The sequence below is a fragment of the Abramis brama genome, assembly GCF_963993115.1.
Source record: "Abramis brama genome assembly, chromosome: 9".
Classification (NCBI taxonomy): Eukaryota; Metazoa; Chordata; class Actinopteri; order Cypriniformes; family Leuciscidae; genus Abramis; species Abramis brama.
This window is the reverse complement of record NC_139971.1, coordinates 34,294,238-34,317,356: the sequence shown is the minus strand read 5'-3', so window position 1 is coordinate 34,317,356 and position 23,119 is coordinate 34,294,238. Positions and strand designations below refer to the sequence as shown.

The 23,119-nt window shown below is 38.4% G+C and overlaps 2 protein-coding genes across 3 annotated transcripts in view; one reads left to right on the top strand and one right to left on the bottom strand.

Moving 5' to 3' along the window:
- Positions 1-504: 504 nt before the first annotated feature.
- On the top strand, positions 505-7,016 carry rab11a (RAB11a, member RAS oncogene family). Its single transcript, XM_084123950.1, has 6 exons — positions 505-564; positions 1,735-1,849; positions 3,064-3,259; positions 3,751-3,944; positions 4,104-4,184; positions 4,692-7,016. Exons 2-6 carry the CDS (start codon positions 1,810-1,812, stop codon positions 4,826-4,828), a joined length of 648 nt encoding a protein of 215 aa, XP_083980076.1. The 5' UTR covers positions 505-564; positions 1,735-1,809; the 3' UTR covers positions 4,829-7,016.
- A 1,139-nt stretch (positions 7,017-8,155) lies between these two features.
- Positions 8,156-23,119, bottom strand: part of megf11 (multiple EGF-like-domains 11) — a 115,921-nt gene continuing 100,957 nt past the window's right edge. Inside the window, exons 17-26 of one of the 2 annotated variants that reach the window (XM_084123948.1) lie at positions 20,606-20,734; positions 19,791-19,919; positions 18,918-19,046; positions 18,552-18,680; positions 16,684-16,917; positions 16,093-16,211; positions 15,178-15,232; positions 13,595-13,654; positions 12,755-12,964; positions 8,156-9,692 (exon numbers count right to left, since the gene is read on the bottom strand). In XM_084123948.1, coding sequence (XP_083980074.1) covers positions 9,517-9,692; positions 12,755-12,964; positions 13,595-13,654; positions 15,178-15,232; positions 16,093-16,211; positions 16,684-16,917; positions 18,552-18,680; positions 18,918-19,046; positions 19,791-19,919; positions 20,606-20,734 — 1,370 coding nt within the window. In that variant the 3' untranslated portion in view covers positions 8,156-9,516. The remainder of the gene's footprint in view (positions 9,693-12,754; positions 12,965-13,594; positions 13,655-15,177; positions 15,233-16,092; positions 16,212-16,683; positions 16,918-18,551; positions 18,681-18,917; positions 19,047-19,790; positions 19,920-20,605; positions 20,735-23,119) is intronic. The other variant, XM_084123949.1, reaches the window with a different exon arrangement.

Below are 23,119 nucleotides of genomic sequence, written 5' to 3'. Positions count from 1 at the left end.
AATTAACAAATGTTTTCTTCGTTGCTTGTTTGTTTCCTTCAAACCGCAATCACCAGGAAGTATGACCTAAACAACCCACTTTTTTACAAGTCTAAATTAAAAATAATTCCCAAGAACACAATGATATGCTGGACATGCGACTGTGTTTTTCTGTTCTGCAAAAAAAAAAAAAAAAAAAAAAAAAAAAACGGTTTCTGCAAAAGCACGTTTCATATTAAAACATTAAACAATATTAGCATTTTAAACACAATTGCACGATTCACAAACATTTAGCTGTTTTATAGTTATATAGATTATTAAGATATACAGTAAACAAGGTATACAATATATGTACACATAATACACTGTACATCTTCGATTATAATGGTATCTTTTTGATTTAAAACATATAAAAAAAAAAAAAAAAACACTGCCAAATAAAATAAATATTGTAATACGGCTTTTATTTTGACAGCTTGTAAAGGCCCTAACCCGGAACACTTCAGGAGACGCTCACTGGTTCGCCTGCTTGCTAACCTGTTAGCATGGCTACTGCCTAATCACAAATACACTGCAGTGCAGTAGTGATGGGCGATACTGCAAATTTCGGTACCGATCCGATACCAAGTAAATACAGGGCCAGTATCGCCGATATCGATACCGATACCAATACTTTTTCATTTTAAAAGCATGCACTTTAATTTGTATGCACTTTCCTGTGCTAGAGCAGTGTGTCATGATTTATGAGGTGAATGCATCATTAATATGATAAATCTGAATACGTTTTCATGACTACTACGCCTAAATATTTTGTGATTTGTGCTCTCAACTCGCCTGTAATTATTAGTCAGTGACTTTTACAAAACGACCCTAATTACAGTACTAGCCTACTAGTACTAGCCTACTGTTCAAAAATTTGGGGTCTGTAAGATTTTTTATTCTCTTCTGCATTTATTTGATCAAAAATACAGTAAAAACTGTAATATTACAATTTAACATAGGCTATCTGTTTTCTATGCCATAGTAAACTGTAATTTATTCATGTGATCAAAGCTGAATTTTCGGCATCATTACTCCAGTCATGATGATATTTTTTAATATGCTGATTTGCTGCTCAGGAAACATTTCTTCTTATTATCAATGTTGAAAACAGTTTCATATTTTTGTGGAAACCATGATACATTTTATGCAGAATTACTTGATGAACAAAGTTGAAAGAACAATTTATATGAAGTAGATTTTTTTTAACAGTGTAAAACCCTTGACTGTCCCTTTTGATCAATTTAATGCATCGATCCTTGTTGAATAAAAATATTAATTTCATTTTTTTTAAAAACTTACTGACGTCAACATTTTGAACCGTTATGCACACTTTTGGTTTGTTTATTGCGAAATAACTCCCGATTGTTTCTCTGTGTCATCTAAGCAAAGCTTTGTTTCCAAAACGCACTGGGCCTGTGAGCTCAGCGAAGCACCAGCATCGAACGCTCTCTGTGATTGATTGGTTTTGTCTTGTATCCAGATGACTAGGAGAAAAAGTTCTATCCTACACAATTATCCGCTAACATTCGCTTTTTTCCACTTAGAAGCTTATTTTACGCACTGAATTGCGTGCTAAATTAATAAAAAATTACTGGTAAAAAAACACCCATTTGGATCGATATTTTTATGTGAGGATCGATCCTTTTTGATACCACGTCAGTATCGAAGTATCGATACTTCAGGATCGATCCGCCCATCACTACAGTGCAGTAGCGGAGAGGACAGGGACGGGTCTGCTACACTTTTGCTTCACATTCTTCCATTGTTTGCGCTTTTGTTTTAATCGAAATGGGGACGCGAGACGACGAATATGACTACTTGTTTAAAGGTTAGTATATACAACATTTGCGTCGACTGTATAAGTTAAAGCGGCGCTGATCATCGTGGTTAATGTTAGATAGTGTGGTTTTATATTAAACACATAAAGGCCAGCTAACCGGCTAGCTCACTTCAAACAGCCCAAAACAAACTCCAGCTCCTCGGCTGGAATAGTATCATTTTAGTCTTGTATTACGCAGTTACGGCGCACTCTGTCTATACAGATGTTGGTTGATTGACTACATAAAGCACAGTTTACCGAAGATCGGACCACACCTTGAAGCGGCTAGCTGAAGTTAGCTGATACTGTCGCTGGAGGGGTTTAACGGAGCAGGCGGAAATGGGAAACGGCCTGTATTCCCAGATGTTTTTCCAAGCCTGAATATAACTGATTGACTTCGGTGGAAGACAAAAGGAGATATTTGGGGCAACTTCAACCACCGTTCGCTTTCATTATATCTTTATCCTTACAATGAAAGTGAACGGTGAACGAGGCTGTCATTCTGCATAACATCTCTTTTGTGTTCCACCGACAAAAATATAGTCGTTTTGGAACAATATGAACACATTTTAGGTGAACTGTCCTTGAAAAATTATTTGTGTCAGCTTATTGTTACGGTGTTTTTAAGGAAATACAAGGTATCAGGTGATGCGACCTCTCTTTGCTTAATATGTTATCGTTGTTTTTTTCATGTAAGAATGTGAAATTGACCTTTTTAGAATAAGTCCATAAAACAAGTGGTTCCCTATTCAGTCATCATTGAAATGGATTGTTCTCGAAGTTTGTGAGGTTTCGCTCTATGTTGTCATCGAGAAATGACGTGAATCGTAGTGATCGTCAACAACCTCTAGTCATGTTCGATGTAATAAATAAATCTTCAAATTAGCCTAGAAAAAGTTTGTGAGCTTACATTATCCACCAAGTTTATTGTCGCACAAGAATGTTACCAAAAATGGTCATGTTTTTTTAAACTTATTTAAATGCACTTCACTTTTAAATTAGCTTGTGTGTTATAAGCGCTTAGGTAGTTTCCAAATACGAGGAGGTTTGTTCCTATATTTTATTTTAGACAGATGTCTTTGATTTATCACTCACACTCCTATTTAAATGGATAGTTCATGCAATAACATTGTCTTTTTCGTTCATCAAACACAACTGAGGATTGGCTGAACTAGGTTATAGTGTTTATCAGATATAAAACCATGATGTTTTTTATTTTAAAGTCGTCCTGATTGGAGACTCTGGTGTGGGGAAGAGTAACCTGCTGTCTCGTTTCACCCGCAATGAATTCAACCTTGAGAGCAAAAGCACTATCGGAGTGGAGTTCGCTACACGGAGCATTCAGGTGGATGGGAAGACGGTGAAGGCTCAGATTTGGGACACAGCTGGACAGGAACGCTACCGAGCCATCACTTCAGCGTAAGTGTTTTCCCTTCCTCATATCACAGATACCAACCGACATTTTACTTGGTTTATGTATGATTTGTTTGATAAAGTCTAAAAGCTCGTTCACACCAAGGACGGTCAGTAACTATAAACTTTGAATGATCCTAGGGAAGTCCACACCACAGATAAAATGATAACAGCGCAGAGGAGCGATTTATTTTTCAATTTATTTTTTATTGTTTGAAGAACGAATCCACCTGACTTTTAAAGAGTTTGAGTATTTAAAGCGGCAGACAACAACTGCAGTCAAATATGATGTCAGTCAAAAATGAAAGTTGTTTCAGAGGGGAAGCAATTTTCTATATTCTGATGAACTATTATGAAGACAAACTTAATTTAATTGGATGATTGAATCATTCACATTAGAATCAAGAAATGCATTTTGATTTCATGTTTAAGTGTACTCATTGAGCACACTTCAATCTTCCACTGTCTTTTGACTGGTTCCCTGTGTTGATGTGCAGGTATTACCGGGGAGCTGTGGGGGCCCTCCTAGTGTATGACATCGCCAAGCACCTGACCTATGAGAATGTGGAGCGTTGGCTTAAGGAGCTCCGAGACCATGCAGACAGCAATATCGTCATCATGCTCGTGGGCAATAAAAGCGACTTGCGTCACCTCCGGGCCGTGCCCACCGACGAAGCACGTGCATTTGCAGGTTAGATCTACAATAAAGACTTAAAAGTGGACCTTTAACTCCTGATGCATTACAGGGAGTGTGTATAGCCAGGGCATTCATTTGTTTGGTTTCTTTGTGTACTCTTTCAGCTTGTTTACTGTCACCATGAACGTTAATGCATGTTCCCCATGTTTGCAGAGAAAAACGGTCTGTCCTTCCTAGAGACCTCAGCTTTGGATTCCACCAATGTAGAGACCGCTTTTCAGACCATCCTGACTGGTGAGTGCGCTTTTCAAAAGAGCGTTTCAGCACACGCAGCGGATACTTATCAGTGTGCGAGGTTAAGGATGATAAACTTTTATTTATGTGCTAGTAGTAGAATACACAAATTACGAAAAACACACTAATCAGGCTTGAGGAAATGACTGTTTGTTTGTTTAAAAGGATAAAAAAGAAAGATTGTAAATGATTGGCTGAAGGCCACGTCCTTATGAATGACTCATCAAAAGCCCTGACTTGGTCGGGTAGGTTTCTCTAGCCTGACGTGACTGCAATAGAGAGTTTCCGTCGTCTTTTGCTCCTCTGTTTGGCTCCTGGCATCTGCAGAGGAAGAACAAATAATAAATGTTTCAAAGGCATCGCAGTCGGCTGCAGTGCTGTAATTGTGTCCAGCAATAACTGTAGGGTTTATAGGCTTTTACGGCAACACAAAGTCCGTATTCATTACCAGTTCGTGTTGTCACTGTGTACATTGTCTTAGCATCAATATCTTTTTCTGTTCCTTAGAAATCTATCGGATCGTATCCCAAAAGCAGATGTCCGACCGCCGAGACAATGACATGTCACCTAGCAACAATGTAGTGTCCATCCAGGTGCAACCTACTGAGAATAAACCAAAGATGCAGTGCTGCCAGAGCATCTAGCGGCACCCGTACCATACCCCCCCCTCCCTCCCTCCCCCCCAAAACCCCAACCACCCACCTGCAACACCCCCTCCCCTCCCCCCTTCAAGACTGCTTTGGGTCTGAGATGCAGCTGCACAACTAGGCTTGAGCACAGAGGCTGGTTCCAAAGCTGGAATCTCAAAGGGTCACCACCTGCAGTCTGGACTAAGCTTGTTTTTTTGTTTTTGTTTTTTTTTCCTCTCTCCTTCCTGCCATGGTAGGCTTTTATATTGCAGAATTTTAATAATCATTTGTGCCGATCTTCACTGAAATGTCTTAATATATAATTTCATTCACAAACGTGTGAGGTTCGCTCATGTATGTCTTTTAGTAGCAGCCCCCCTTGTCTCTGGGGTGGAGGGGAGAAACGTGCAGTATTGGAGGTTTTGCTATATTTAATGTTGTGATTGTAGAGAGATGATGTACCTGATAGATGTTAGATGATGATTAGGGCCCAAAGACCACAGTCTTCACCTTTCAGCCATCTTCCAAGTGTGGTTCTCATTGCATGTACACTCCCTTCATGCATTCGGCATGGGGCGGCATCGCATCACGTTCTTGATTTCACCATCAGGCCAATGGAAGAGGCCTTAAGGCACATAGCTACTGCGCAGTTTTCTCTTCGCCATCACGTGCTTCATTTGCATCGAGGTAGAATTGTGGTTTTAGTGCCTTTTTTTAACGGAACGTTACACGGACGCTTTCATGCATGCGCTTAAAACGCAACACCTCTTCAGCTGTCCGTGCCAGTGCGGCGAGGCCTTCATCACACGCTAGAATCACGCTGTAATGTAGTCCAATACGGACGCTTTCTTTTTGTGTTACCAGCCCTTTCAGTTGTTGTCTTCGCATAGCAAAAGTTCAATTTGTAATAAACAAGAATTGATGTCATGATGCATTGTTTCCTAACGAGGGGACCGTACTACCAAACAGGCACACGTTCTCTTTGAAACACTACCACAAACCTATTCAGTATGAAATGAGGGAAGACTTCCCCTAAACGTAACATTATATTATCATCGCAACCTCAAACCCATTGTACTTTTGCAGGTCGTTAAAGTCGGAACAGGAAAAACACGCAGCGGTGGATAGTGGCCAGCTGACGGCCGCATCACATGAGAGCACTCTAGGGAATAGACTGGATACTTTCTCTTTCTTTTTTATTGCACTGAATGTAAAATATCTCCCGCCACTACAGTTAATGATCTTAAGACCTGTAACTTGTATTTATTCTGTGGTAGTCACTTGAATCGAGTTGTTAGCCTTTTAATCTTCGTGGCGAAGTGATGGGACTCTTAAGCGTTTGAGACACAGTGTGATAATTTATGAATGTATTATGTGTTTTAGCCTACAAAAAGTCCAGCAGATGAGGAAACTACCACAAGCTGTGATGCTCGTCTTCGCTTAATGGCTGTTTAATAAAATTTACTCAGTGTGACATGAAATATCAGTAAAGACTGAACTAATAATGCATGTTATATAACGGTCACCACAGGTGACCTCGGGGAGGAAGAATACTGTAGACCTCAGCAGTGGTTTATTTGTCTTTGGTTATCGATCCCTTTGAGTTTAATTAGCCTAGCGCTAGGTAAAACAACATAGCTTGCTAAGATCATTCCCAACAACAGTATCAGAACACATTCCAGGTGGAATTGAAGGCCCTTAAAGGCTGCAATGTAATTACTGAATCAGACTGAACCGACATTACTGCATGCAGGTCATTTTACTGTTTTTAGTGAGTCTCCTATATCTTATAAGCAGCACATACAGTACTTATCGCCATCGAGAGGAAAAGACCTGGTGATTATACAAGCGTCGGGGTCAGTTTCTGTTCTTTTAGGACCCTGACTCTGATTGTATGACTGTTCTCTAGAGGCAGGGGTCTCTGGTGCTAACAGGGGCCAGTGCCAATGATGTGAGGGCACAGATGGCACGACTATGACCTGCCCATGCACTGCACATAGCTGGTGTGTCCTAGCAAGATTACCCAGATATTACTTTTCGGACTGTCGGATCTTTCACGTATTGCCTCGAGAACCTTGTTTCTTTTTGTTTCTTTTGTCTGCACTGTACTGTGATTTTATTTTGTATTGTTATGATTATACTATTACTCTGTCACCTGTAATTCCAATTTAAAAGAGCAAATAAAATATGTAGTTAATTCAAAGCTTTTCTGTTACTTATATATTTTTTAACCTTTCTTTAAAAGCTTAGATTTCATGTAAACGTTTTATTACCTCATTATGCCCAGTTACTTTATTCCTTTTTACATATTTATTTCAGTTCCTTAAGTCATGACCACTACGTCCTGATTTCTAAAAATAGTAAAAGTGGTTGGTTTATTTAAAAGGGAGCAGTTATATGTGACAGATGATGTTCAGTGCAGACGCACCAAATTATTATTTTCATGGCAAATGAACGATTAGGGCTGCACAATATATCGACATTTTCGAAATATCGCAAATGTATATATCGCAACGGCTTGCAATAACGGGTCATGAACAAAAGACAAAGAAAATCACTCACTGCTCTTGGCTGAATAACTTTTGTAGCTTTAATAAGAATCAGGATATATTTAATTCATACAGTGAAAACTAAGCAGTGTTGTATTTTTACATTTGATTATTCAGTTTCTGTTGTTAAATAAACCTAATGTAGGATAACCTGAAACCCTAAACCCTGTGGTTTACACTGATGTTAAAATAACACTTCTTTTATTAACTATTAACTTCTTATGCTACAGTAAAACACTGCTGTTCACTTTCAGAAGTTGTAGGGATGATTTCTTGTCACAAAAAGAATGTGAAACTGTAGGTTATATAATTTTAAATATATTGTAAAGATAATTTAAGTTTTTTTTTACACACTTTAAGCATTATCGTATCGAATATCGCATTAATGAGTTATCGCATTTTTCTACAATATCGTGCAGCCCTATTAACGATATCAAAATCCTACACTTATGTCTAAATAAATTAAAAATAAAACACTAAATGAATCTAGCATCACAACATTATTATGTACAATATAAAAAAAAACTTAATTTAGAGATTTGCTAAAAAATACTTTAAACTATTAATGTTTTTAAAGATTAACTTTACCTTGAGAGAGTTTAGTGGTTATTACACAAAAAATGTGACTGCCGAACAACGTGATTCATCAACTTTCGGTCAGCTTACAAAAATGAGGACTTTTTCATGTAAACCAGCGATTAAACAGTAAGAACATTAAATAAACTGAGCGATCTTGAACAATTCATAAAAGTGCATGAGGAAACACTGCTGAGCGTTAGAGTTGATAGGATTGATGAAATGTTTTTTCCCCTTTTATTTATGAATGATTGTCACTATGTTATTGCTATTATGATGTTACGCAGCCACTTCAGAACAAAACTCAAATCAAAGCTGCAAAGGTATAATCATCAAACAAACTGAAACACAAGGAAAGGGACACGTCTCCAAATCTATTTATACTGTTTTTAGAACAAGTATGAGGTCTCGTCCTATCATGGAGTCTATTATGACATAAGAGCTAACATATAATGTCGACTTTATATATTAATACTGTGCACAAATAGCACAAGCACATGAAAATAATTGGTCACTAATGGGTATCATTTGTTCATGCTACTTTTTTACCCTTTTAAATATGTTTAACTTTTACACTATAAAGAAAAACATCACTTGCACAAACAAGGTATAAATAAACATCATAAATACATAACCACAAAATAAAAACCTTTCAAGGCCTGTTAACAGATGTTTTAAAAATGTAAACGTACAAAGAAGAAAAACTAAACGTGATAGCTTTGAAAAGCGTCACTTACACAACTTAATTCCAATTCATAAGACATACACACTTGATAGCAACAGACATAAACGTCTATGTACAATAGAAAGCACCAGGTTGTTACACAAATGAGCAGTGTAGTACAGTATCACAGAGCTCATGTTGACCCCAGCCTCTCCTCATAAACTTTTATAAATATTTCTGAGTGGTAGGCGAATGTACAGTATTATAAAGTCCTGGTACTCCCTCATAACGGTAACCGTCTTTACACAATAAGAACTCTTAATATTTCTTATTTTAAACCATGCTTTTGTCTCTAAGGTCCAGACTAAACGCTCCGGGGTGAAAAAGAGGTCTGCCCCCTCACGGTCACCCCGGCTGCCGACTTCAAATTAAAAGTTCTGGATCATTGAGTCGCATTGATTATCTGTTCCCGTGTGCTGAACTCTTGTCTTTAAGAATCAACATAGTGAGTATGTTTCCATGAAAACCTCTCAAACGCTCCTTTACTCCCTCCAAATGTCTTTTCATAGACCTATAAGCAAAGAATGCTTTTCTGCCCTTGTATTTCCTGATTTTATATGCACAGCTTGTTAAAAAACGTCTCTGAGAGGGGTGATGAATAATCGCTGGTGTCCAAATCTGGAGCTTTTGTTCTGGTATACAGTCCATTTCCCACAATCCTCCTTTACTCAACGGAAAAAGGAATACGGTCTCCACCTGTGTCATGTCCAGTATAATCTACTCATGCATCTGTACTTGAATGTGTGTTGGAGAGGAAGAGAGATAAGAAGAGAGAGAGAGGTTGAGATTGTAAAAAAAACGAGGTCTGGGAGCTGCCAGTCTTGCGTCCCGTGTTTTTGGGGCAGGCCTGGTCTCTACAGCAGGGAGCTCGGGGGGCTCTCTGGAGGGGGTGGGGTGTGTGTGGGGCTGTGGCGCATGGGCAAGATGTCGTAGTGGCTGGGAATGTGGCTGTTCCGCGGGAGGTCGTAAGGACTCTGGGAGAATCCGGTCGCCAGGCCGTTGGGTCCCTGAAGAACACTCACTGTCGGTTCTGAGAAGGAAAGGTGGCGAGAGGTGAGCGGCTCAATTTCTGAAACTCTCTCTGAATCTTTAACACATAGCTCTCTATATGGTGTACATTACATTATAAAGATACAATATTACATTCTTAAGATTTAAAATTTTTCCCATTAGCTGCATTACTTGATTGTCCTGCATCCTCAATAAACAAGCTACAATTAGTCCAAAATGCAGCTGCTAGAGTCAAGAAAATATGATCATATAACACCAATTTGTTATTACATATTACACTGGTTACCTATTACATTCCGTATCGATTACAAAGTATTGCTACTGACCTATAACCCCCTAAACGGTTTAGCTCCTGTGTATTTAATCTTCTATCGCCCTACAATCCATCACACTCTTTAAGGTCACCAAACTCTGGACTTCTGGTTGTACCTAGTGTATCTAAAGTCTACTAAAGGAGGGAGAGCGTTTTCACATTTGGCTCCTAAACTCTGGAATAGCCTTCCTGAATGTTCGGGGCTCAGACTTGCTCTTCCAGTTTAAATCTAGATAAAAGACATCTCTTTAGCCAAGCTTTCACATAATGCATCTCATAACCTTGTACTCCAGTTATATCAGATCAAATGCACATGATTATCTTTGCTTGAAATGTTATGAACAGCAGCTATGCTAATTATTTTCCACTTGCTTTTCTGTTGCCTATCCCGAGTTGTTCACAACTTTTAATAATTACTTCATTAAGCTCATTGTTTCTGCATTAAATGAATACATTGTTAGCTAACTGCGTGAATATGTACATTTCTAAAATGGATTACTTGGACACAGTCACCTCTGATAACAGATCACTCTGAATTGACATGCATTTTCTGTAAAGCTGCTTTGAAATGATATGTATTATGAAAAGCACTATACAAATAAATGTTAATTGAATTTAACTGAATAGATATTTTGGAATCATTTGGGGAAAGATACTGGGATTAAATATTGCCAAATGGCAACCTTGTACTACAGTGGAAAACAACTTTAAAGCTGCAGGCCGTAGTTTTTCCTCTTTGTCGCCATCTCTGTTCGAAATCTGCAATTGCAGTTATTTGCGTAATTATGAACATTACGTGGGTTGTGCCTCGGCACGGCACAGCACGGATGAATCCAATGTTTTGAGGAGAATGTGCGGCTGTCACCGCGCCGGTGTGGATACTGTCATTTGCAATCACAGATGACCAACATAAGAATTTTCACTGGGAAATGTCATCTGAACAAGTAAGTAACATCCACTTTTGTTCTGACCAATTAAGGGGAAAAAAGCATTGCAGTAAATCGCACTGATTAAATCTAATGATCGCTTATCATATCACATCAAACCATTCATATTATACTTTGTTCTCAGATTGTTAATGTTAACAACATCAGCATTGCATGACTACATTTAATGCCCTTCCGATATTTATCCTTGTTTTCGCATGGGCCTGGTTGCAGTCTCTTTTTTTCTGTAGCCACTCCGAAGTGAATCTCCAGTTGTTACTGGTGATTGTCGTTTGAACCTTTCTGGATCTTGAAACTGGAGTTTATATTACATCAAGTGCTGTGAGAAAAGGCCAATGACGTCCAAGCTTCGTCTTCCTCACTGACGGCAGGACGTTTTCTCCTAGGATTTCCTGATACTTAAATAAATCCATCTTGTCTTCCACACACAGCAGGTTTCCAGTGCCAGAGGATACAAAGCAGCCCCAGAGCACCACCGAGCACCACATGCTTAAATGTAGGCAGAGTGTTCTTTTCAGCATATGCTTCATTCTTCTTCCTCCAGACATACCGCTGATCCATAGGGCTGAAAAGTTTAAGTTTTGTTTCATTGCTCCACAGAGCAGAATCCCAAAACTGCTGTTGCTTATTTATTTGATTTTGAGCAAATTGGAGCCGACTTTTCTTGTGCTTTTGGGTCAGTAGTGGTGTCAGTTTGGAGTTCTGGCATGCGTTTAGTACGCGCCTTACTGTGCAAGCTGAAACCTCAGTGCCTGATGCCACCAAGTCTTGCTGCAGGTCTTTTGCAGTTTTTCTGAACCTACCTTCTCAGCTGCCCTTTTCTGCCCCATCCAGGTAGTATAACCACTGTTCCTTTAACTTTGAACAACAATTCAACAAACCTAGCCAGGGGTGCGTTTCCCGAAAGCATCGTTGGCCAACTATGGTCGCAAGTTCATCGCAATGTCCATTGAACTCTATTGGTAACGAGGGAACTTGCGACCATAGTTGGCTAACGATGCTTTCGGGAAACGCACCCCAGTTCAGATATTTTGTGTGTTCTAGCTCAAGCACACCTGGTGCAACTAATGAAGCCCTTGATTATTTGCATCAGGTGTGCTTGAAACAACACCTTTTTTGCAGATTTGTGCTGTTGTGAGGGATTCTATTCAGGGGGTTGAATAATTTAAACTGCAGAAGTCATTAAAAGTTGTATTTTCAGTTAAATTTGGGGAAACCACTTGAAACATTTGTTGTGTTGAGCTATGTGTCAGCTGAAAGTCTGTAAATTTTGCCAATAAACCTGATTTGCAATGGGAGTTGAATAATTGCAACTGTATATATATATATATATATATATATATATATATATATATATTTATTTATTAGTTATAACTGAAGAAAAAATTTAAACACACCTGAACATTGAAGTACATCTTATATCAAGAAAGACAAAGTATAACTTTACAGCTCAGAACAACAGACTAACTTTTATGAATAAATAAGTATTTTGTTCTACAGTTGTAATTGATCTTTTTTAAATTTATAAATGACATATGGCAACATTCATATTTTCTTAATTTTCTGTAAAACTATGTTGAGCAACATCTATTTAATAAAGATTTAACAAAAAAATGAGCAGCCCTTGAATGTGTCTTTCCTATAGAAATTACAATGCAGTTTGTTTTTCTCACTAGTGAGAAAATGAAGGCAAATGAAGTTTCCATATGGAAACATCGTACTAACACTGTATTAGCAGCTTTCGTGCTTAAAGAGAGAAAAATGATAAAACAACAGGGCTCATATAAGAAGTAAGTAGTCATTTGCTTTGATCAGACTCACCCACGTCATAGACGTTCCTGCTGGCAGTGGTGAGGGTTGTGCTAGTGTTGGAGCAGAAGGTCAGGTCTCTGTGTGCAGGAGACTTCATCTCCACGTAACTGCTTTCAGCGTGCTTGCAGGCCAGGCTGGGCGGGTCTCGGATGGTGGCGTACGGGTTCTCACTATTTAGGGAGCATGAGCTGGAGCTACACATGGAGGCCTTTATGTAATCTACACACATTACAGAAAAGATATTAAAATATATTTTATTGCAATGTAATCACCACATCATCCTCTTGGAGAGAAAAATGTAATAAATGTTATTACATATACAAAGAGCTATAGGAAAATTAAGTTGCGTTCAAGACAATCTCTCGGCAAAGATGCAAAACAAGCACTTTCCATGATGTACAGTTTAGGAACAGCATCCCAGGGAGAATTTTTCCAGTGAAATCCTGTTAGACTGCACTGGAAAATCTTGTTACAGCAATTAAGATCTAATGTAGCTGAAGATGAGTTTGTGTAGAGAGAGTAAAAGATAGATGTGGCTGTATTACTTCATCATCCAGAAATATAGAGGAAGTGATTAAGTTGTGCTTTGTAGAATGAAGGAAGTGATGGCACAACAGACTTTTTATAAATCTCTTACACCATTTAAAACGTAATGCATTTGCCAATGAGGCACATGCACATCCAGTGTAATGCACTATAGTACTAAATTTACTAATCTTTGAAAGTCATTCTTCATTTTTAAAAACGAAGTGAATGCAGTTGTCCTTGTTAAGGGACCCCCTCTAAAATAGGACATCTTGTGTATAGTGTCCACATATTACACCAGCAAATGTCCAACATAGTCTTTACCTTTGGCCATTCGGGTGGTTTTGCTGTCCCTCAGTGTAAGTGTGTCTCCTCTTGATACACCTAATGAGGCACATGAACACATTCTCAGTAATTCATGACTCAAAAACAGTATAAATAGACGATGGTAAATGGTAAAGCTATAGGCTATATATATATATATATATCAAATTCTACCTAAATTTTGCTTTTATATCAAATATCATTTTTTTTTTAAAATGAACGCTACATACCTATTCAAATAAAACAATGTTTATACATATAAATATTTTTATATATTAGTACATTTTCTAGGACAATCGAACATTTCCTGAAGTTTTTTACAACCAGCATGAGACTCAACCATATGCTATAAGCACCCAGGGGAAGACCTAGTATTATTGTATGGTTAAATTATTTGACTTTATGATAAAGATTGTTATTGCAGTTAGCCAACAAGGCTAGGTAAGCAAGATGTACACCAAAGTCCAACTAAAAAAGACAATACAGGAAGGACTGTCTTTCCATCCACCTACATATAAAAGCAAAAGCAAGCGCTTAAACAATACCCAACCTAGTCACTCTTATGAGTATTATGAGTCAACCTTTAACCAAATCACATCACAACTCATCACGTTTCTCAGCTGACTACCCAGAGACATGTCATTTATGGTGACGTCCAGATCGGTAAATGAAAATGCTCAAACAGTGCACTGAACTCACACTGCAATATTAATTTGGACATTGTGACATGACAGCAGTTGAGTAACAGTGCGTTCTCACTGTTCAAATGGGGTTTTCCTCTATACAAATGTAATGAAGTTAAGTCTGCTTAAAGAAAAGGACCGTTTGTACTTTCCCTTGATTTGAAAGCAAAACGGTCCTCATTTACTTTAAACCAGATTCCTTGCCTTACAGTGAACGATTCATCAAGAAGACAATGTCTTTGTAATCTTCATCATAATGTAACAACTTTTGGCTCAGGCTTTGAAATAACTTTCCATTTATAAAACAGACTGTCATCTGTGATCAGAAATCAGGGAAATTTCCAATAACAAGGTGAAATCCATTTAAGCTTGTGGTCACTGGCCCTATTTCACTTCCTCTATGGGCTTGCAAAAGAATATGATGGAAATACCCAACCTCGTACCTGAGTCTCTGAGGCCTTGTGTGCTGTGCCGAAGCCTTATCAGCAGACCTGCAGCTAGACATAATGGGGTGAGGTGGCTTGGGATGGGATGTCAGAGAGGTAATGAACTCTCTCCCCCCTAGTCTGAGTGACCTTGGATAATATAGGCAAAGCCTGACCTTCCACCACATGCATGTGCCACCTAAAGTAAGGGCTTATTTAAAAACACAGCAGGCGGAGGTCTTGCTCCAGTGCCAGAAGCACCGTCTGGTGTTCATGCAACTCCCCAGGAATGAGTAAGTAGTTTAATTCTCTGGTGCCCCAATGGAGAACAAATGTCTTATTTGTTTGGAGAATAGGCTGAGCGGAGAAAATAATGATATATCTGATCCATTTCAAATTGCATGAGTACTTTTGTCTGACAGGAACAGATGGTTTGAATAGGGGGTGAGATAAGAAATTAAGAGAGTACACTGACCCAGGTCATTGAGATTGCAGTACGCTCTCCATTCTGAACTGTTCCTGTCTCCTTTCTAAAGGGAAAAAGAGACAAAAAAAACATCAGACACTCTGAAAGACCATTGTCCTGATAGACTTCTGCAATGCAATGATTTTGGACCTTTTTTGGTTTCATTAAGAACAAATAAGCTGTAAAATGTATCTCACTGACATGATTACATAACCTAAAAAATTACTGTCTTAGGAAAAGCAAAACATTTCAGTCCATTTTATTGTTATAAGAACTTTAACACTTCATTTGGTCTGACTTCACCAGTATTAACCCTGTCTAATGTACACTACGGTCTAAAAGATTGGGGTTGGTAATATTTTTTTATGGTCACCAAAAAAATAAATAAAAAATGGCTGATTTGGTGCACAAGAAACATTTCTTATTATTATCAATGTTGAAAACAGTTGTGCTGCTTGAGATTTAAGTAGAAACTGTGATAATTTTTTTCAAAATTCTTTGATGAACCAGAACAGCATTTATTTGAAATAGAAAACTTTTGTAACATTATAAATGTCTTGACTGTCACTTTCGATCAATTAAATGCATCCTTGTTGAATAAAAATATCTTACTGACCCCAAACATTCAAATGGTAGCATATGTCACACAGCTTGTCAAAACCCGACATTATAGCTGATGCTCAACTTTATATCCAACTTTGGATCATTATTTCGTCTTGATGCAAATGAATCCCTTCAACAAATAAGTCTACAGATAGAAAGTGAATACGTAGAGCTTGCCCTTGTTTCTGAGTCAGGTTGTAGCATACATTTCTTTATGAAGTATTCTAAGCACAAGAGCAGCTACTATTGCCATAAAATGATGCTTGAAAAAAAAATCAGTTTTTGAAAATAGTTCATCTACCAAACCTGCACAGTACTCACCTTAAGAGTGAGAGTGCCGTCCAGGTTGTTTGTGATGGAGGACGAGATGTTGCACTGCGCCACAGTGTGGTAGCTGGGATTGGAGAAGCACTGGCCACTGCTGCTGCTCTGAGATGTTTCTAGGGTAGAGAGCAAGACAGCAGTGTTCAAAACTCCTACATATCACACTGTACAAGTATACAGAAAATTATCATCCTGTTATTGCAGTAACAAAGTAGACAAGGGCAGTTTAATGGACAGAAATTCATGATACTTGACAGAATTGGCAGAGCCATTTATAGCCAAATCAATAAAACTAGCATCTATGCAGCTGGCATACAAAATGACAATAGATATGCAGTATTTTCACATGATTAACATATACTTCAGCAAGGTTATCAGCAGCATACAGTATGAAAAGTGTGGTAGCACCAGGTTAACCATAATGCAATGCTGAAACTGCTGCTTTTACTGTCAATTACTGAGCAGACAAAAATGCCACTACATATGTACTATTATAAGTCATATTTGTAAAAACATTCATGGAGCATTTTAAGTTTTTCATTGCAGCTTATTCAATATTTGAAGATTAGTCTCAAAGGAGTTTCTCACCAGAGAGGGAGTAGTCAGTGTTGGTGACACGCAGGGCTGGCGTGTATGAGACGCTAGGCATGTCCTGGCCTTTGTCTCTCTGTCTCTGCCTGAACCAAACAAACAAGCTGAGCATAGCCATGATGATCAGGAGCAGGAAGATGATGCCCATGACAGCACCCGCGGACTGGCGCTCTGAACCCAGAGCGGGACTGATCTTAGTGTAGGGGTTCAGCTCCTCCATCACTAGAGCCGCTGGGACACAGAATATGATTATGTTGAAATCAAATTGAGAGCAAGTACTTCATTCCCAAATGTACAGGTACAATAGAATTCTCTTATGCATGATAATCTCTTGTTTCATGTACGATAGCAGACACCACAAAAAATGCACGGTGCACCACTCACATTTTCTTCATAATATATCAAAATCTTGTTTATACTTGTGGTTGCCAAGGGTTTGAGTGGTTGTTGGTGTCCAGTGTTGGGATTAACGCATTACAAGTAATGGGAGTTATTTTTCAAGTAACACTTTGCTTTCCCACAGCTCTCCTGTCCCCATATTGAGAGAAATCAGGAGTAAATACAGAGGTGTTGTGTGCGCTGTGTTAACATGATGGTTATTGTAGTTCCAGAGTAAATGTAAGCATGCATTTACTCATCTCACTTACACAAAAGCAGATTCATAAATAAATAAAAACAGTGAATATTACACAAACCTGCAATAATTAAATGTTAAATAACACAAATATACTTTATGTATTTAATCTCACTTTAAACCAATGTCTTTGCTGTTGAACTTTGATGATCCAATTACTAATAAGCAAAATGACTTGAGATAAACCACATTTGTGTTTTGTGATTCAGAATGGCAGCATAGCTGAAAGCAGTGTTGCCAGATTGGAAATGTCCAAGTATCGTTCCAGAAGCTCAAAATTATCATATTTGGAAGAAAATGATCGTACACGAGTCAAACGTACAGAATACAGCTATTTACCTAGACCAACAACTTGACACGACCTGCAAATTACTTTATTGCTAAACTATTGACCTCAGCTTGGAAACAACTGACCTAAGACCCGCGGCAGGAACATTAACTTTTTTCTTTTTTCTTGCAAAACATACAGAGATGACATGTTTATGATATACAACATTATATACAATATACAAAAGGAATGTTAACTTGTGCTCTTGAGAGAGAATCATTCTCCACAATGACTGGCCGAGCAGACATAACGTGAGATGAGATGGAAGACATAATCATGATGGTAGACGTAGAATCCACACCTAGATCAATGAGTATAGAAGCCCTATGATTACAACGACCATCATTTGTAGTGTCACAAAATTCTGAAATTATTGTACATTGTGGGTTTTTTTTCATTATTGATCGTACAGAGGTCAAAATTATCGTACAAATACGATAATTATCGTTGTTTGAGCTGTTCCCTCTACTGTACAGACGTGAATTTGCATTTCCTGATGCTTTTACATTTCACTTTAGGTGTGAAAGGGCCTTTACATTTGCCAAAAATATAACTTTTTTATTTTTTGTTAAAAAACAAACAAACATCAAGCCCAGCCCAGGTGAGAAAAAGTAATGCATTACTTTTAAAACAAACTTTCCCTAACACGGTTGGTGTTTTTATTTGTAGTTCCCAAGATGTTCTGTGCGGTTGCTAAGTGTCTAAGTGGTTGTTAGTGTGTTGCTAGGGTGTTCTTTGCAGACTAATTGGTTGTTAATGTGTTGCTATGTGGTTGCTAGTGTGTTCTGGGTGGTTGCCAAGGACTTGCTGTGTGGTTACTTCGAGGCCCAAGCAAAAGAATTTATCCAGTTCCTTCATTTAGTATAACATTTTGGAATTTTCCATCAAAAAAGAGAGTGTTACCCTGGTCACAGCGGATTCCTTTGTATCCCGGGCTGCAGTAGCACGTTCCGGTCACATAGTCACAGGTGGCGTTGTTCATACATTCACACAGCTGTTGACAGCCATAGCCAAATGTCCCGGGAGGACACTCTGTACAAAAACACAGACGAACACCATTAACTAAACACCACTGCTAAACTGTGTAAAACAAGCACTCAGGTAAATGTTGTGATGGACTGCCTGAGATGGTGGATGGGGAACATACGCACACACACAGATCTTCAAATACAACCATCATCAGGACAGCTAAAGGTCTCTTTCGAACTGACATTCTCACAACCCCCTAACACAAGAACACACAATTCATAAAGAGACTACAACACTCACTCTGTTCACAGTTGGTCCCAATAAAGCCAGTCCGACAGGCACACTGGCCAGTGATATGATCACAGTCAGCTCCATTTTGACAGCGGCACACCTCTGCACAGTCTCGCCCATAAAACCCTGAGGGACAGCCTGAAGGAAAGAGATATCCTGCTACATCACATTAACCTACAACACACAGTTGGTGTATGCTGATGGAGCCGGCAAACAGGAAACCCAGAGTGTAAGAGAAGCCGCAACATTCGAATTCTGCAAATGACCAGAATTTATAGTAACGTGTACTTAATTTAGCTGTATTACCACGGCAGTGTTTCCCCTTTCACAACGGCCACGGACACTAATAGCAATTCGTAGACAAACACAAGTACAGTGCATAAATACACAAGCACGCAAAGACAGTCTGGCTACTAAAGATAACAAGCCTACTGGAGCAAACATTGCAGCAAAACACAAACTGATTTCATCACTCCTCAAGAGTTTATATCACTGCCGTCATAAAAATAAAAAGTTTCAAACAGAGTGGCAGCAGAGGAGGGATCAAGAAATGATTGACGTAATGAATGAAAGATGGATTTTGTTTTTAGCAGGCGTGATGCTGATGGTTTTTGATTTCAGCCTTGAGCAAGGTCATTTAATGAGTTAAATGACTGACATGAAAAATGTGCTTTTATTATTAAAGACCACTCTGTGGCATCATAACATCATGAGATTTCACAACTCCCTGGTGCACTTCTGAAATACTGCCAACAGATGTCACTGTGTCACTTTATGTTCATTACGTGTGTGGGAGAGGGTGTTTGTGTATAATATAGATTTGTTTAATTGTACATGTAATAACTGTGAATGTGAGTGTATTTGTGTGTGAGGGAGACTCACGCTGCGTGCAGTAGAGGCCGGTCCAGCCCAGGCTGCACCTGCACTCTCCGTCGTAGGCACTACATTGGGCTCCGTTGTGACAGTTACATGAGTTCAAGCAGTCAGGGCCCCACTGGCCTATGGGACAAACTGCGGAGCCAGAGACACCGTCAGATACACATGTGTATAGTGTTTTAATATAAAACACGTGTGTAAACGCACATTTACAGGCCCCTAATTGACATAACATGTATACAAAATGATGCATTTGATGTAAAATTTGCATGTTTTGCAAATAAAATGTGGTACAGCCAAAACAAAGTGGAAATCACATTCAAATGAGGGCCGTAACCACAGTATAAAGTTAAACCTTTAAGTCAATTAAAAGCTGAAAATGTCACTGTTTGGAATTAATAATTGAAATCCCTCACTTTTCCCACAGCCAATCCTCACCCTTTCACTTTCAGCAAACAGCGTTAGATTAACAGCTCGAGAGGGGAGGGAGAAGAGCGAATAAACCATAAATTCTCCGGGACATTGTTGCTCTCATCTCTATTTCATATTGCCGCTCTCTTGCGCTGTGTGAATTATTGAGAGTGTGCTATCAAGTAATTTATTGAGGAAATTGTTGGTCTCCATCAGCGGTGCTTGTGGGATATTTGGCAAAGAAAAATGGACGTGGTTATGATTTACATGGCACTATGACATGAGACGCCCATGAGTGAAATGAATGAAAGTGAATGGGACAGAGTAGTAGGACTAAACACAAAGAGTGGGAGAAATAAAGAAGGTGAAACTGAAGACAAAAACAGAGAGAAAGACAAATTGATTCATACTCTGTGAACAGTCGTCTCCAGTCCAACCTGGGAAGCACTGGCAGGAGCCGTCAATGGGGTTGCAGGTTCCATTGTTAGTGCACAGACAGATCTCAGCACAGGCTTTCCCGAATTTGCCACTGGGACACACTGACGGGACATAAACCACATAACAAAGACACAAAGCACAAAACCTGCGAGTCATTCTTTCAGGTAATCACAGAATATCTGTAGGTTTCTAACAATGTTTTTACTCCTTACACTGATCTTTATCTACAGTAATGTGTTTTCGAGTCAAATATTTACATTCAAATTACAGATCCTTCCGAAATAGCTTTTGCTTTTTCAGTGATGTGAAGGAGAAGTGTGTCAGCAGCGGCACTAAGCAAAATTATTGAAATTATGTAAAATAATAATGATTATTTCTTAAACTCTACTGCAGCACCATGTTTCGAAAATGACAAAAATGCTCTAGTTCATCAAGGCTGCAAGTATTGGATTAAAAATACAGTAAGAACAGTAATATTGGGAAATATTATTACAAATTCAGGGGATGACAAAGATGATTTTTTTTGTCTTCATTCACATGATCCTTCGGAAATAATTCTAATGAACTGATTTGGAGCTCAAGAAATATTGTTGAAAACTGTTCTGCTGAATATGTATGTGGATTCTTATATATATTCTTATATAGAAATAGAAAAATAACAGCATTAATTTGAATTAGAAATCTTTTGTAACATTATAAATGTCTCTAGTGTCACTTGATCAATTTAATGCATCCTTGCTGAATAGTAAAGTATTAATTCATTTAAAAACAAAATCTTACAGACCACAAACTTTTAAACAGTTGATCCAGTGATGTTATGCAATATTTTTGACTTGAATAAAAGTAATTTAGAAGAATTTAGGTTAATTGTTTAGTGTACTGAAGTACTATAGTTTTCTGAACTTTAAACTTTACTGTAACATCTTGCAATTCCACATTTAAAACTTTTCATAGATCACAGATGTCATGCTATAATAGTGCTGCATGAGTAGTAACTGATGATAAACCAGAGTGACAAGTGAAGTAGTGATTGCAAGTCGTGTGTCTTTGTGCACTTCAAAGCTCGATCACCCTTCAAACATGTGCTTCTGTCACACTGTCCAATTATCCGTCTTTGCCAGCTTCACTCGGCGCCGTCAATAGGGTCGACTGATGTACTACAAAATTAAAAATAGAGCTTGTGTACATTTTTAATAAAACGAATATTTCACCACACTCTGACACTCGCCTCCATTATAAATTTCAGTTGAGTTTTAAGCCCATCATGTTTTGTACCCCTCTCCATTCTTGTTTCGGTGAGTTCACAATAAGGTACATACAATGAGATACCTCCTTTTTCTTCCTTTGTCGAAGACAACATACACGTCTTCAGCTTCCACACAATGGAATCAGATGTTCCAATCAGATGAATTGTCCATCGAGGTAAAGCTGAAGCTAAATCTTTGAGCCACTGGCTTTTTTTAATTATTTTTTTTATATTCTTTTTATTAAACATTTTAGTTATTTCAAACAAAACATACTAAAACAAAAACACAGCACAGAAAACAATATTAATAACCATATCTATGGGCATGTGGACAATTTACATACAGCATCTCGTCATATGGTTGTGAGCCACTGGCTTTGAATAATTATATTTCCACACTCTTCTCATTTTGTGGAAACTCTTTCAACTAACTCAAAGCTTCCTCTTATTAGCTAGTGGCCCCCTCATGTCACAGGCTCCGTTTCATTCCAACTGTGACTAGCCGAAGTTCATTAGCTCGCTTTGAGACGGGTGAACGTGGGCTCAAGACATACGAGGACGCCGACATAGACCAAACTACAAAAAAGTAGGTATGTGGGCTAGCCACGATTCCCCCCGAGGCCTGCCTTTCTTCCAGTAATTATGATCTGGACAAATTAAAACAAGCCTTTTCTCGAACCTTCTCCTTCTTCTGCTTTAACATATTAAATATTTATTCACGAGACAGCCCTGAAAGCAATGAAAGTGAATTCTATATATTCATGCAGCCTTTCCTTAATTCATGAAAAGACTGGTTAATTATTATGAGATGGTCTATCTATATTTCATCTGGATGTCTCAGTAGGGTGCTGTGGGGTGGTTTATTAGTTTGAGTTGGAAATCTGCCTCATTGACCTGAAACTTAACTCACAAACCCGTAACTATGTCTATATAACAGTCAACATGGAGTCAATATTTACAGTGCTATTTTAGTGTACGAGGACAGCGAGAAGCTTAATTTAACTAACTTTGACAAAAGTGAAAACTTCAGTAGAGAAATAATCCCTTGGACAAGTAAATCAAGAGCTTAGGGTTTGGCTGATCAACCCCTGCTAAAAAAGTTGTAACTATGACATTTTCATTGCATCTTTTTCCATTGACAGCCATTCAAAAGGTGACATGCTTTCTGAGGAAATAAGTTTGTTTTGCAAGCAACATTGCAGATATATCAATATATTACAGTAGATGTTTTGCCACTAGC